Source organism: Dendrobates tinctorius, unplaced genomic scaffold, assembly GCF_039654945.1.
Source record: "Dendrobates tinctorius isolate UK_male_01 unplaced genomic scaffold, ASM3965494v1 ptg000103l, whole genome shotgun sequence".
Taxonomy (NCBI): domain Eukaryota; kingdom Metazoa; phylum Chordata; class Amphibia; order Anura; family Dendrobatidae; genus Dendrobates; species Dendrobates tinctorius.
In genome coordinates, this window is record NW_027361771.1 from 46,487,907 (window position 1) to 46,504,633 (window position 16,727).

The 16,727-nt window shown below is 41.2% G+C and overlaps 1 protein-coding gene across 1 annotated transcript in view; it reads left to right on the plus strand.

Annotated features, from left to right (window-relative positions):
* The window catches only part of LOC141100141 (uncharacterized), a 110,284-nt gene that overhangs the window by 18,094 nt on the left and 75,463 nt on the right, over positions 1-16,727 (plus strand). Inside the window, exons 2-4 of the mRNA XM_073588405.1 lie at positions 7,885-8,010; positions 12,123-12,296; positions 12,400-12,475. Of these exons, the coding sequence (XP_073444506.1) occupies positions 7,933-8,010; positions 12,123-12,296; positions 12,400-12,475 (328 nt within the window). The 5' untranslated portion in view covers positions 7,885-7,932. The remainder of the gene's footprint in view (positions 1-7,884; positions 8,011-12,122; positions 12,297-12,399; positions 12,476-16,727) is intronic.

A 16,727-nucleotide genomic window follows, 5' to 3' on the forward strand; every position in this document is an offset into this window, starting at 1 on the left:
TCATCACACCAGTGAGTTTCTCCAGGTCTTGGTGGAAAAGGTTCTGCAAGACTATGAACTTAAAAAAGAGCAAGTTCTTTCTGTCGTAACTGACAATGCTTCAAATATGATAAGTACTATTAAGCTAATGAATGAGAGTAATGATGGTGACCAGCAGCTAGAAGAACATTCTGGGTCCACAGACACAGAAATGTTTGAAATAGAGGAACACAGTATTGTAACTGAGGAGCAAACTGAAGTTGCTTCAGATGAACAGCAACATGATAGTTTAGATGATCTTGTTGAAACTGTGTCAATATGTTCTTTCATTCATCACATGCGCTGTGTTGTGCATACGCTACAGCTGGCTATAAGAGACAGTCTGCAAGAAGGACATGCTGCTGCACTGATTGGCAAGGTGAGAAAATTGGCTACTGTTGCCAGAACCCCTAAAGTTGACTCAATTTTGAAGAGACGTGCTGGAAAAGGGGCAATTATTGATCAAGCCACACGATGTGGCAGTACTTACTTAATGATTCAGCGCTTGGTTGAACTGAAAACCTTTCTTGTAGACATGGCTAACCCTCAACTGACGCTAAATGAAAGTCAGTGGAATCAGGTGACTGAGCTGGAAAAATTGCTAGAGCACCCATTTACAGTGACTAAAAAATTACAAGCAGAGGACTTAATTCCAGGTATTTTCTTAAAGGAGTGGAAGAACCTGATGTTTCGCCTGTCCCAAAGAGGAGGGTTAATTGCAAGTGGCATTGCTACATCAATGAAACGAGAGGAGCTACTATTACAAAATAACATTCTTTTGGCAGCTGTTTATGTAGACCCAATGCATCGGATTCTTCTAGATGATCAACAGCTAAGTAAAGGAAAAGAAGCTCTGTTTGAAATAGCAGTAAGGATGAAAGGGTTGCAGAACAGTCAGGAGGAACAAGAAGAATTTGGTCGTCCTGCCACATCTTCACCCTCATCATCAACTGATGAAGAATTTAATTTCGAAAAATATTTGGATCACAAGGACCGTGCAAAGCGTTCCCGCATAGAAGAAGAGTCATCCCCATCAAGGAACACAGCCAGTACATTTCAGCAGAATTTTTCATGTGCACTAAAAGAAATTGAGAAATTTGACCGTTCATCAAAAATAACAGTGCAACAATCGATTCCTCTGTATCCTGACATTGTCAGAGATGTTGCCCGAGTGGTTACTGCTTTGCCACCAACACAAGTTAGTGTAGAGAGGTTGTTCTCTGCTCTCAAAATAATTAGATCAGATTTGAGGGCATCCATGAAGGATCTGACAGAGGCAATACTTTTTCTGAGGACAAATTTATAGATTTCTTCTTATTAACTGCATAAGTGTTTATTGCATATTTACTTACAGTTTATAAAAGTTTATAAAAGTTATTTGCTATATTCTAATTGCATTCTAATAAATGTAGTTTTTGCTCTAAGTGGTCTGATTACTTATATGATGGTGAGAAACTGAATAAGCACGATGTTTAATATTTTACAACAGTAAATTTGTTGTTATGAATTGGCCATTTATGAAGGAGTCGGAGCCTGATAAAATCCAGGAGTCTGAGTCGCAACTGTGGCTTACCGACTCCACAGCCCTGCCTATAACCATCATCAAGCTTCTTACACCTCTCAGTCTTAACTGGAATTTTGGCCCACTTTTCTTTTGCAAACTGCTCCAGGTCTCATGTTTGAAGGGTGCCTTCTTCCAACAACAATTTTAAGATATTTCCACAGGTGTTCAATGAGATTTAAATCCAGATTCATTGCTGGTCACTTCAGAGGGCTCTCGCACTTTGTTTCCATCTTTTTCTGGGTGCTTCTTGAAGTACAGTATGTTTGGGGTCATTGTCCTACTGTAAGATGCATGACATAGGAAATCCAGCTTTCTCACTCTGGGCACTACATTGTGATCCAAAATCATTTGGTAATTTTCAGATTTCATGAAGCCTTGCACACAGTGAAGGCACCCAGTGCCAGAGGCAGCAAAACAACCCCAAAACGTATTTGAACCTCCACCATATTTGACTGTAGCTACTGTGTTCTTTTCTTTGTTGGTCCTATTCTGTTTTTGGCATACAATAAATTATGTGCTTTACCATTAATCTCTATCTTGGTCTCAGCTGTTCACAAGAAGCTTTGTAGAAGGATTTTGACAAACTGCAGTCTAGCTTTTTTATGTATTTGTCAGCAGTGAGGTTCTCTTGGGTCTCCTGACATAGCATTTCATTTTGTTCAAATGTCGACTGATAGTTTAGGCTGACATTGATGCTCCCTGAGCCACAGGACAGCTTGAATTTCTTTGAAACTTGATTGGGACTGCTTCTCCACCTTCCAGACTATCATGCGTTGAAATCTCTCATCAATTTTTCTCTGCTGGCCATGTCCAGGGAGATTAGCTACAGTGCCATGGGTTGTAAACGTCTTGATTTATGTTGGGAATAGTGGACAAAGGGACATCACTACCTCTGGAGATGGTCTTGTAACCTTGAGATTGTTGCCATCTTAAGTTTGGTTCTCAGCTTCTCACTTTTTTTTTTTTTTTCTCCTCTTCAAGCTTAGTGTTGCACACGCAGACACACAATGCAAAGATTGAGTCAGTATCTGGGGCTAGAGACGAAGTCCCGACACTGGTGTTCGTGTCCGAAAGACCAGGGAGCTCGGGTGCTAATCCAAGAAGGCAGAAATCGTAGTATGCGGTATAAGAAAAAGAGGAAGCAGTCACTGTTCCAGGTGCAGGTCTTTATTCAGAAGTGTAGATACATATCGACGGGCATGGTGTTGGACTACAGCCGTTTAGCACTGCGTGCGCTTCCACAGGTCCAGGGGTGATGGGTAAGTGACGGGGATCCTAAAGCTCCCGTCACTCACAGCTATCTCTCTAGCGAGATCGCTGCTGAGTCACAAGTTTTGTGACGCAACAGCGATCTCACTAGCAAGATCGCTGTGTGTGACACCTATCAGCGCCCGGCCCCCTGCAGGGTTTCTAAGGCCTCTTTCACACTTCAGTTTTTTACAATCCGTCACAATCCGCCAGGTTTTGAAAAAAACGGATCCTCAATTTTTTTTTTTTTTTGAGGATCCGTTTTTTTCCCCCATTGACTTGCATTAATGACGGATTGCTGTCCGTTGCATCCGTTTTTTTTTGAGGATCCGCCAAAAGTTGCTGTCTGTCACCATCCTCAAAGATTTCAAAACGGAGCTTGTAACGTCTTTTTTTCCCTCTGGCGGATCCTCCAGACACTCATTTAACCCGAAATTCTTTGAGTGCCGGACAAAAAAAAATTCTCTCTCTCTCTCTCTCTCTCTCTCTCTCTCTCTCTCTCTCTCTCTCTCTCTCTCTCTCTCTCTCTCTCTCTCTCTCTCTCTCTCTCTCTCTCTCTCTCTCTCTCTCTCTCTCTCTCTCTCTCTCTTTCCTCATTCCATCCGTTCACATCAGTTGAGAACGGATCCGCTTATCTGCCTTTTTGGCGGATTTGAACTGATGCAAAAAAACTGAAGTGTGAAAGAGGCCTAAGCGCAGCGCGCTGGTATCTTAACGTACACTGCGGGTAACTAAGCGATGTGCGTAGCTTGTTACCCGCATGTCGCTGTCCTGATCGCTGCTGAGATCTGCCTGTTTGGCAGCTCACCTTCGATCATGTAGCGACACACCAGTGATCATGACAAGTTCATATTGTTGTCGGGATCGCTGGTGAGTTGCTATGTGTGACAGGGCCCTAATTGTATTATGGATCAACCCACCTGGTTGCGACAGAGCAATTGTTGCAGGTACCTTACTCCCCACCTGGCCAGACAGGATATATAAAAAGCATACATATAAAGTTCTTTATAAAAAAAAAAAAAAAAAAAAAGACTGCCATGTGAAATTTATCATGAAAACTAGTAGGGCCTTGTGTCTGTGAACGCATAATCCACCTGGCTTCTCTTTGGAGGAAGTGTTTATGTACAATACAGACCAAAAGTTTGGGCACACCTTCTCATTCAAAGAGTTTTCTTTATTTTCATGACTATGAAAATTGTAGATTCACTCTGAAGGCATCAAAACTATGAATTAACACATGTGGCATTATATAATTAACATAAAAGTGTGAAACAACTGAAAATACTGTGTGTCTTATATTCTAGGTTCTTCATAGTAGCTGCCTTTTGCTTTGATTACTGCTTTGCACACTCTTGGCATTCTCTTGATAAGCTTCAAGAGGTAGTCACAGGAAATGGTTTTCACTTCACAGGTGTGCCCTGTCAGGTTTAATAATTGGGATTTCTTGCCTTAAAAATGGGGTTGGGACCATCAGTTGTGTTGTGCAGAAGTCTGGTGGATACACAGCTGATAGTCCTACTGAATAAACTGTTAGCTGCTTTTTTCTTGCCATAATACAAATTCTAAGTAAAGAAAAATGAGTGGCCATCATTACTTTAAGAAATGAAGGTCAGTCAGTCCGAAAAATTGGGAAAACTTTGAAAGTGTCCCCAAGTGCATTGGCAAAAACCATCAAGCGTTACAAAGAAACTGGCTCACATGAGGACCGCCCCAGGAAAGGAAGACCAAGAGTCACCTCTGCTGTGGAGGATAAGTTCATCCGAGTCACCAGCCTCAGAAATCGCAGGTTAACAGCAGCTCAGATTAGAGACCAGGTCAATGCACAGAGTTCTAGCAGCAGACACATCTCTACAGCAACTGTTAAGAGGAGACTTTGTGCAGCAAGCCTTCATGGTAAAATAGCTGCTAGGAAACCACTGCTAAGGACAGGCAACAAGCAGAAGAGACTTGTTTGGGCTAAAGAACACATGGAATGGACATTAGACGAGTGGAAATCTGTGCTTTGGTCTGATGAGTCCAAATTTGAGATCTTTGGTTCCAACCACCGTGTCTTTGTGCGACTGTAGACAAGGTGAACGGATGGACTCTACATGCCTGGTTCCCACTGTGAAGCATGGTGGAGGAGGTATGATGGTGTGGGGGTGCTTTGCTGTTGACACTGTTGGGGATTTATTCAAAATTGAAGGCATACTGAACCAGCATGGCTACCACAGCATCTTGCAGCGGCATGCTATTCCATCCGGTTTGCGTTTAGTTGGACCATCATTTATTTTTCAACAGGATAATGACCCCAAACACACCTCCAGGCTGTGTAAGGGCTATTTGACCAAGGAGAGTGATGGGGTGCTACGCCAGATGACCTGGCCTCCACAGTCACCAGACCTGAACCCAATTGAGATGGTTTGGAGTGAGCTGGACCGCAGAGTGAAGGCAAAAGGTCCAACAAGTGCTAAGCATCTCTGGGAACGTCTTCAAGACTGTTGGAAAACCATTTCCGGTGACTACCTCTTGAAGTTCATCATGAGCATGCCAAGAGTGTGCAAAGCAGTAATCAAAGCAAATGGTGGCTACTTTGAAGAACCTAGAATATAAGACATATTTTCAGTTGTTTCACACTTTTTTGTTAATTATATAATTCCACATGGGTTAATTCATAGTTTTGATGCCTTCAGAGTGAATCTACAATTTTCATAGTCGTGAAAATAAAGAAAACTCTTTGAATGAGAAGGTGTGTCCAAACTTTTGGTCTGTATTGTAAATTAACTACCTGGGCAGGTAATTTAACCCTTTCCAGTCTTGCAAAACGCTTCTCTTTGGGGTTGCCTGCATGTGCCTCCTGCATATGTTAGGTTAGTATACTGGAACCTTTTCCTGTGGTAATGGATTTTAAAAGGTTTCTGAAATTCTATGATTAAAGGTCGGATGGTTTTGCCAATATAGAAAAAAAGCGCATGGGCAGAAGATGACACAAACCACATAGCCGGTTCAGCAAGCGATAAAATCTTGGACTCTGTTTGTTATGTCACCTATCTGTTGATTAGTAAGGTGATGAGGGCAAAAATTGTGATTCCCACATTTGATTCCCTTTGTGACTACAGTTCGCTAACCAGTTTCTGGGTTCTTTTTTTTTTTTTTTTTTTATGCGGTTTTGTATAAGGATGTCTTTAAAACTGGTACCTCTCCTGAATGGCACTAGGGGCTTTCGCGTGCCCATCTCTGTGATATCTTTATCTCTCAAGTATATTCCAGTTCTTTCTGATGACTCCCCTAATCTGTCTTTCCATGGGTCCAAATATGAAGCAAAAAACAAATCCTCTCTGTATTGTCCCTTTTAACTGGAATGTCCACTCAGGAGGTCTTTCTGGGAGAAGATTTTGACTGTTAATGGCTTCATCTAATACATGCTTCATATAGTTCCTCTCCAGGAACCTCTTTTTCAAATCAAAAGCCTTGTTCAATGAAATGGTCATTGTCACTAGTGATTCTTCTAAGTCTCAAGAATTGACTAAAAGGTAGGGCTTTTTTTTTAGTCTGGTTTGAGTGCGCCCTATTGTGGTGCTAGAAGGCATCCTGTGTACCTCCGTGCACAAGGATCCCTCCCTAATTTCTAGAGTAACATCCAAGAATACCAATCTAGTATCCCCATACAAAGATTGAGTTGACTTCTTCCCTTTTTATCTGGTTTCAGGTGATTTTCATATTGCCCTCACCTGTTACTTGCCACAAGCAACTTTGAACGAGCATCACATGCTGGAAACAAAAGTTGTTTACCCACAATATACACTTGGCACTCCAATATATTGTTTATACACAATATAAACTTGGCACTCCAATATTGATGGGAAAAAATAAGGGATTTATTTTGTTTCACACAAGCAATTCACTGTATAAATGATGATTCAGCCAAACTTTAGGCCTTCATTAGAACAGTTTGCAAGGTAGGAGAGATACAGAAATATACGGAAGGACAAATGTTAGCAGCGCCTCAGTGGTATGTACACTCATGCTATAGGCCTATTGCCATATTTGGCTAAAATGTCATTTATACAGTGGATTGTCATAAAAAATAATTCTCTTCCATTTTCACACCAATAGTAAAATATATATGCATATTTATGGTGCTATACTTCAGGCCACTATAATGGGTAGTATGTGTGTGAAAATGTGATGACCTTGACTGTTATACTACTGTATTCTGTTCATTATATATCCACGCTACATGATCCCAGACTAGAGTACTGTATGTATACACTGTGCATTATATACTATAGATATATATTGCATTCTAGTGACCTGGACTATAATAGTATATACTGCACATTATATAATTTCACACTATAATTACCTGGACTTTAGTAGTACACCCTTGCATTATGGCTGCATGAATTGATCGAGGTCTTCCATACTTCTAGTAAAAATTACAAAATTGGGACTAATGCTTTAATAAACATTCCATGTTGAAATCCCTGTCTCTACTGCTCCCCAACAATCTCCCGTACAGAGCTTCAGCAGTGTCATGCTATCTCTAACACGGACTGTTGCAATCAATCACTGGGCTCAGTATTGGCACTCCTAATGCCCAGGTATGCTGCACCAGACTGATGAGCCCGAGGGACACAAGCAGGGAGCACTGATATTTCCAAGAATTATCTGCTTTTGCCTCATTTTTTTTTATTTTTATAGATAAAACTGACAATCCCTTTTAAAGTATATACTTCATAATGTGTTTATAATATGGCATACGGAATATTATATAGTATACATTAGTGCGTCCAAAAGCAGATATCATGGTAGAGTAGTGCATGGTGGTACCATGAGCAGCTTGAAGTATAGAAACTGGTACCATGTATGATAAGCAAAGAAGCATACATGGCTCTTATGATAGGATAGTGCCTTCTAATAGCAGATAAAATGTATAATAGCTGAGTGAATAGAATAGTACTTTATTACGATGTATAATGGTGCAGTGCTCAGCATTTGATAGCTGTAAATCATACAGTGTGATATGTATGGACATATAACGCATTGTTTTCCTGCTCTTGGTCCAATGCTAGGACATAATTTCTATCTGCGTTACATGAGAGAATCCTGCATGGCCAGTGATGGACGTGGATCAGGGCCCCATGAGCGAGACTATAATAACCGTTACCTTGGAAGTGGTTCACCTACTGACCGGAGAGGTGAGCCCCTGATGTCCATGTTGCAGTCAAGTCTACTGTAACAAAGTTTTATTTTTTGGTATTTAATTAAATTCCATGCTGTTGGTGTCTGAGTAGATGGGAACCCAGGGTTTCCATGTAACATGTTCAACAAGCAATGCAACGTGACTGTGGCTCATGGGGTGAAGTTTCTCCTTAAGGAGAGCACCAAGCTGGTGTACAGAGACTTACAAGGCCATGCAGTAGCCTTAGAGGAAGAGAACAAGTTCTTCAGTGTCACATATTGGAAGTAGCAAGTCAGTATTGTCCCTTTTAACACATTTTTCAGTAAGATCCTCATTTGCAGAGTTCTTGCCCCCTTGTGATTTAAAAATGCCAGATTAGCTTATAGGGTCAATTTTGACTCCTTGCTACTTCCAAAGTTGCTATAGAGCCCCTGCTCACTTTATCTGTGAAGAGGCTATTTGCATATGCCATGCCATGCAGTTCTCTCTGGGAATGAAAGTCTCACTATGCCAGCTTGGTTGCCTTCTTAGGCCTCTTTTATCATCAGTTTTTTACAATCAGTCGCAGTCCGTCAAAGTTTGAAAAAAACGGATCCTGCACAGAGTGTGAAAAACTGATGCGACAGATCAGTGTTTTTTTTTTTTTTTTTATGGATCCATTGCAGCAGCTGTAGGGGTTAAATTAAAGGGGTTAAATTAAAGGAGTAGAAATTATTCCGAGCATGCTCAGTTTTAAAAAAAACGGAATCCGGTGACAGATTCCGTCTTTTGATGGACAGCGATGGATCCTGCGCCCATAGGCTTCATTATAGCCAACGACGGATGGCACTGAATCTGACTGTCCAACAGCACTGTCCGACTTTTCGACGTAGACCAAAAAAGTTACATTGTCCATCTCTGTCCAACGGACAAAGAATTTCCATTGGATTCGTCGAACGACAGATGAAACGTGCGGCCATCCGTCGCTAATACAAGTCTATGAGAAAAAAACAGATCCAGCAGAATCAGTTGCTGGATCCGTTTTTGTTTTTCACTGATAGCAAAAAACTGATGTGTGAAAGAGGCCTTAAAGGGAACCTGTTAGAAGATATTTACACCCTAAACTAATGTAATCTTTGTAAAGTCATTGTAATGTTGATTAAATCCATACTTTTGTTGTAAAATCCTTGTTTTCCTTATGTCAAACTTCTATGCAAATGAACCACAAGTGCAACAGGGTTGACACTGCACTTAAAGCTCTCCTGCCTCCCTATTTTCTTGCCTGCCTCCTGTAAGTGACTACTCCACCCATGATTTTGTGCAGGTGCTGCCATTCCCTGGGTATTCTTGCCCAGAAAAAAACACAAAACAAATGTCAAACATGGTACCCAATTATAAGTAAATCAACTTAAAGACACGCCTAATATTTTAAAAAACCCTCTTAATAAATATAGGGTGACTATCTATATTAAGGCGGGTGGTTGGTGCTCCAGATAGCCAGGGTTAGTTTTTACCCCTACCCTATGTCCTAGATCTGACCCCATCTTACTGCGGAGGTTTACTCCCTAAGGTTGACGATATGGTGCCCCAGACTCACCCGTAAAGGGGTTGTCCGGGCTTTTCACATAATCTCAGTGCATATCTGGGCTGCAGAATGCTGACATGTAATTTACCTTCTGTGGCCAGTTTGCAGCGTTTGCTAGATATCATCTTTTGCTTGTAATGAAAACGTCCTGGGGGGTGTGTTCTGGCATTGAAATGAGAACTGGTCGTTTCCTCCTACTCTACTAAAAACATGCCCTCTATAGCAACAACCCCACCCTCCATAGCAACAGGCCCTCCCCGACCACATGAACAAGCCTATCCCTCCTCACACAGTAACAAATCCTCCCCCTCTAGCAGCCTCAGTGCAAAGAGAGGGACCACCCAGCTGCTCCTTCCCCAGACACACCCTGAACAGTGATCTATGGAAAGCGAAACTAGTGAGGAGGAAACAACCAGTTCTCATTTCAATGCCAGAACACCCCCCCCCCCCCCTGGACGTTTTTCATAGAAGCAAGAGATCATATCTTCGAAATGCTGCAAACTGGCCACAGAAGGAAAATTACTTATTGTCAATATTCTGCAGCCCAGATATGCACTGAGATTGTGAAAAGCCTGGACAACCCCTTTAATGACCCTAAGAAACCCTATCTCCATAAGGATGTCTCCAAGCCATGATGTCTCTTATTATGGAGACTCATTAATGCATCACACGATGGTTAACCTGTCACCTGGTAAACCCCTAAAAGAGAGGGTGGAGGGCAACGCATATCTTCATTAAGTGATGTATTGATAAGTATATTTTTGGAAATTATTAATGTTATCCATCAATTTACCTAAACAGATAGTTCTGTGCTGGACAACCTCCTAATCCACAAAGGCTGATATTCACAGGAATGACGTGATGCCAGAGTGTCGTCTCCTGTTAAGATGACTCAACAGCCTTGTGTATATATGATGGTGTTGAGGATTTTTCGAGTCAGTTTTTTGATAAATGTTTTCAACAAAACAACCCTTTTAAGCAGCTAGACAGTGACATGTTGGAGCTCCATGCTTTGGTGAAGACCTATGGTTGACAAGATGTCACCTCCCCAATTGTCCCTGGACATGATAATTGAGTCAACAATGGTAGTAGAAATGTTGAGGCAGCATCGTTCTCCAATACCCTGAGGATGACTGAATGACAAAAGTGGGTTTATACCTTTTCCCACCCAAAATCCAAGCTAAAAAAAGTGGCTTCAGCATCCAATAATAGTCAACTTGCTTTATTATGTCATCAACCTACTAGTAACAGCAGTAATATTTTGACCCCTGGTATATACCTGGGTCTTTGGCAGGCTTGAGGGGTTAAAACGTTGCTGCCAACCTCGCCTACTTACTGACTGAAATCCCACAATGTCTGTCTTCTATCTCAGCCTTCTTCTCTGCTCGCTTTCTCAAACTGAACATGAACCAAGCAGAATTCATCATCTTTCCCCCATCTCACTCTACCCCTCCACCAGACCTATCCATCAATGTCAACGGCTGCTCTCTTTCCCCAGTCCCGTACGCTCGGTGCCTTAGGGTGAGCCTCGACTCTGCACTCTCTTTCAAACCACATATCCAAGCCCTCGCCTCCTCCTGCCGCCTCAAACTCAAAAATATTTCCCGGATCCGCTCATTCCTCAACCATGAAACCACAAAAACACTAGTGCATGCTCTTATCTCCTGCCTCAACTACTGCAACCTCCTACTCTCTGGCCTCCCCTCTAGCACTCTGGCTCCTCTCCAGTCCATCCTACACTCTGCTTCCCGACTAATCCACCTATCTCCCTGCTATTCCCCAGCCCCCCCCCCCCCCCCCCTATGCCAGGCCCTTCACTGGCTTCCTATCGCCCAGAGGCTCCAATTCAAAACCCTAACCATGACATACAAAGCCATCCACAACCTGTCTCCTCCATACATCTGTGACATGGTCTCTAGGTACCTAAATGCACGCAACCTTCGATCATCTCAAGATCTCCTTCTCTACTCCCCCCCCTTATCTCTTCTTCCCACAACCGCATACAAGACTTCTCCCATGCTTCACCCATACTCTGGAACTCCCTGCCGCAACACATCAGACTCTCACCATCAATTGAAACCTTCAAGAAGAACCTGAAGACCCACCTGTTCCGACAAGCCTACAGCCTGCAATGATCCTCGGTCTACTGAACCACAGCATGACCTGCTCTACCCTCTCCTACTGTATCCTCACCCATCCCTGTAGACTGTGAGCCCTCGCGGGCAGGGTCCCCTCTCCTTATGTTTTTGTGTGACCCTTGTCTTACACATGTTTACTATACTTGTCTATTTTTCCCCTTTTCACATGTAAAGCGCCATGGAATAAATGGTGCTATATAAATGCAGCATAATAATAATAATTTGTGAAAATGATAAAGCAATATACTTGGATGCGGAAACCACATTCTTTTGCTTGAAGTCTACACGAAGGTAGGGGGATTAGGGTGACCTCTACAGTAGTATATTAGTATATTCAAGTAAACCATTGTTATTTCGTAATGAGTTTATCCTATACATCTGAGACTTCAATTTTTTTGCATATAATAACTTTAAAACGCTTTATAGGATTATATGGTTGTGAAGAAATCTGGAGATTTTATGATACCCAGTGCTGCACAAGAATTGAGAAGGACCCAGACCTCCATCATGGTGCCATCACCCCATACTTTAATAGAGGAGACGAATGATCGGAAGATCCTCGAACTTACAAACAGGATCATTCATCTTCTCACTGGAGAGGTGAGCCCTGCTGAGACATGGAAACCAATAGAGATATCCAGATGATGACTGTATCTGTATGTGAGGTTTCTCCAATGTGTCAGGATGTTGTCTGTTTCTGCAGGTCTGGAAGTATTTAGGCAATTTGGCTGTTGCCAGTGATCATGTAATGGAGCATCACCAACAAATTGGACCTCTAGGTAAGAATATATTTTTTTATGTATTTGTCATTTGTGTGGTTTAAAGGTAAAGAGTGAGGTGTGGGAATAAATACGCAAGGGGTAAAGAGTAACAATTGTTTTAATTTCATTACACATATCAAAAGAACACGTGAAAATAAGAAACTTTAAGGTATCTGCTTCTTTCTCCTCTTCAATGGATCTTTCATTCTCAAATTGCAAGTAAAATGTGTCTTCAATGAAGACAAATTTTCCCATTACTGAGATAGGAGATGGCAGTTGGTGGCCAAAGCTATATGGAAAGTGTCATTTCAGAATAACTTGCAGGAGAATGTCTGTAAGCACACTACCCAAACCCATTTCCTACCACCAGGATGGGCAACGCTACAAACAACATGTAAACATACTGATCCCTACAGCTATCAGGCTGCCCGAGGAACTGGGCAGCAGTAACGCCAAGTGGCACGCTGACACTTCGGACCCCGACGCGCATTTCGCCGACGCTGCTTCTTCTGAAGCATCGGGGTCCGAAGTGTCAGCGTGCCACTTAGCGTTACTGCTGCCCAGCAGTTGGGATACAGATAATATGTATGGGGTAAGGGATTTTAGTGCATTTTTCATAAGTAGGGGTTGATGGCTGCTTGCACGGTTTTGTGTATGGGAAGTTAAGGCATTGGCCATTTACAAGCTTGATATTGGGCTATATAGCCACCGTTCTGATTGTTTTCTGCTAACATGGACATTTTTATATAGCGCCAAAATGGATGCACTGTGTCATTACAATATAGATATGCCTACCTAACTGCATATAATTAGTGGCATATTTAAGTGTGTGTAATTTTGTAGCCATTATGATACTGGATTTATTGCCAAAAATAATATTGAAATAAGGTGGCTATTTAATGCACTGTGTCACTTTAATACCAAATCAATTGCACTATATAGTATGTTGGGTATATATAAATGGTAACTTAAAAATTAATTACATACATATATTCCTGTATATCTTGGGATTGCTGTAGGTGACCTTCTGGTGTATTATTGGGTTTGAGGTACCCTAATTTTATATGTATTTGTTTTTTAACGTTGGTTATAATATAGCAGAGTTTGTTTATAATTCTTTGTTATAGACACTTCTTGATCCTGGGGTACCTGATAACTGTAGGGATCAGTATGTTTACAGGAGAATGTCTGTGTATAACTTTTCCTCCGTAGAATATTAAAAGCACCAACTGCGATCTCAGCACAGATTTTACTTGGGAATTTAGAGTGAAAGATATACCCAGGAGGAGAAAGAAGAACATTCCTGGCAAGATATATTACAAAGTTGCTAACCAAACTTTAATTTTACCAAAACTCTGGAATTCAAATGGCATTATTTTATTAGAATATCATCCAAGAACTGCAGTTTACATTATGATTAGTGATGAGTGAGCGTTCTCGGATAAGGTTTGGAATAAAATACGAAGCGTACCTATCGCTATTGGGTACTCGGGGTCCATCTCCTCTTCTGGTATTCTGAAAATACACTTTTGGATCTAACCTAAGTTTTATGATAGACCCGTTCTTTCGGAGACCACATCTTTCTAAAATACTCCAAATCTTGTGAATTCCCATAGGGTGTTCATTAATAGGCTTCATCCTTCCCTCACCTAGGATCCATTGAATTGGGCCTAGTTCCATTTTGTGGAGTAAACTAGGGCTTTCTGCACATAATTGAGAGAGACGCTGAAACTCATTCAGTAACACCCTGGCAGTGAAGTGCAGGATATTTCCCCCCATTCTATCTCATACAGGCCCAAAGTCTGCTTCTCAATTGGAATAGCCACATATTGGGAATTTAGATAGATGCGTTGGTAGTAAATGCTTATGTGTGCTGGATATTAATTTTCTTGTAATGTTAGCAGATGTAATTGTATCTATAATCAGATTATCTATCTTCAAGTTTAACTCTCTAATTTGTATTGTACAGTCATGGCGAAGCTGCAACTATTGGTAGAATTAAACTGTGTGGTATGTTAAATTCCAAATGTAGCTGTTCAGAACTCTAAGGCTATGTTCACACGTTGTGTTTTTGCTGTGGGTTTTTTTTTTTTTATGCCATGTTCAAAGGGAACCTGTCTGCAGTATTTTTCTCAGTAACCTACAGACACTGTCAGGTTGGCACTGTTACACTGATTACAGTGACACCTGGGTTGATGAAATCCGTCTTGTGGTTGTTGTGCAATCTTTATTTTCAGCTTTGAGTTAATGATACGCCCGTGCTGTGGGGCAACTTGTGGGGGGCTTCATGTGGTGGTCTGCTTAGGTATTCATACTGTTGGCTTATGACAGGTCACTGATCCCTCACTGACCTGCCCCTTAGTTTACATAACGAATATTATATATACATGCTAAATAAAAAAAAAAAAAAAAAAACCCTTCTGCAGGCAAGCGCCAGCCGTGGCACCTGCACTGCAGCATAATGGCATGTGTAACGTGCTTATAATTTATTATGGTTGAGGTTATTCTGATATTTAAAAAAAAAAAAAAATCCATTTGTTTTCCTTGCCTCTACTATACACATTGGGGAAGGCTTTATTATATTTTGTAAAACATCCATTTATCCCCATTCTATCTGACTGTGTCCCCATCCATAATGTAGATGAAAAGCTAGAAAGTATACCCATGTATTGGGATTCGCCAATCCCCCCACATCCTTGTCCCTTTGTAAAAATTCCAATTGAATTTTGGCTTATTTACACCAGATCAAATTTTTAAAGAAGCTCTGTAGCCTATGGAAAAAATATACTAGCAGCCACTCAGGGGCGCTGTGTACCATATATAATAATTGTGGCTTGATGATCATTTTAACTAGATTTCCCCTTCCATCCATTGTTACTGGAAGGCGACACCATGCTTCTATCTTTGTGTTGTTTTCCAATTAAAGGTTCTAGGTTGTGTGTTATAGTTTTGAGGTCCAGCATGAATTGTAATTCACAAACGTGTAAATTGTTTCACTACCTGTATTTGTGTTTGGTTTAGTAAAAGAGATGAAGGGACTGGGTCAACTGGCATCAGAATAGACTGTTCCAAATTAGTTACCAGACTATATAGCGAACACGATAATTAATGACATCACTGCACTGGGGTCAGAGATGACTCCAAATCTCCCAGATAAAATAGCATGTTGTCTGTGTAAAGAGATATTTGCTACTCATTTAACCTATACTAGAAACCCACTATTTCTTTAGAAAATCTAATAGGACATGCCAAAAGCTCAACTGCAAGACAAATATGAGGGGTGACAGGAGGCAACCCTGCCAGGTACCCCTGCCCTGGTTTCAATGGCTGAGAGGTGCCCACTCACTCGCAATCTGGCAGACGAAGATTGGCATAATTTAATATATATATATATATATATATATATATATATCTCTATCTATCTATATATATATATATCTCTATCTATATATATATATCTCTATCTATATATATATATCTCTATCTCTATCTATATCTATATATATATATATATATATATATATATATATATATATATATATATATATATCTATCTCTATCCCTGGGAACATAAGCTCCCAGCCATTGTCTGCCCCACAGAAAGGAGCATAGAGCACTTTGGTTTTGACACCAGGCCTCTCTTAAAGGGATCCCTGGTATAGAAGTTAGAACCGTTCCACTCAGCTCTGTGGTTCTGACCCCAGGGTCTCTTAAAGGGATCATTGGTATGGAAGTTAGGGCAAATCCACTCTGTGCTTTGGTACTGACCCCAGGCCTTTCTTAAAGGGATCTCCAGTGTGGAAGTCAGGGAAAATCCATCCAGCGCTTTGGTACTGACCCCAGGCTCTCTTAAAGGGATCCCCGGTATGGAAGTCAGGGCAAATCCACTCTGCGCTCTGGTTCTGACCCCAGATTGACGGGATGATGTGGGATATTGGGGGGAGTAGTCTGGTGGCTCTGTCTGAAGGGATGATGTGTGATATTTGGGGTAGTAGTCCGGTGGCTCTGGCTGAAGGGATGATGTGGGATATCAGGGGTAGTAGTCCGATGGCTTTGACGGAATGATGTGGCATATTAGTAGTCCGGTAGCTCTGGCTGATGGGATGATGTGGGATATTATAGTGAATGGGGCTATATATATATATATATATATATATATATATATATATATATATATATATATATATATATATATATATATATATATATATATATATTCGTTATAATTAACTGTAGTTAGTCACTATGCCCGGGCAGCGCCGGGCTCTTC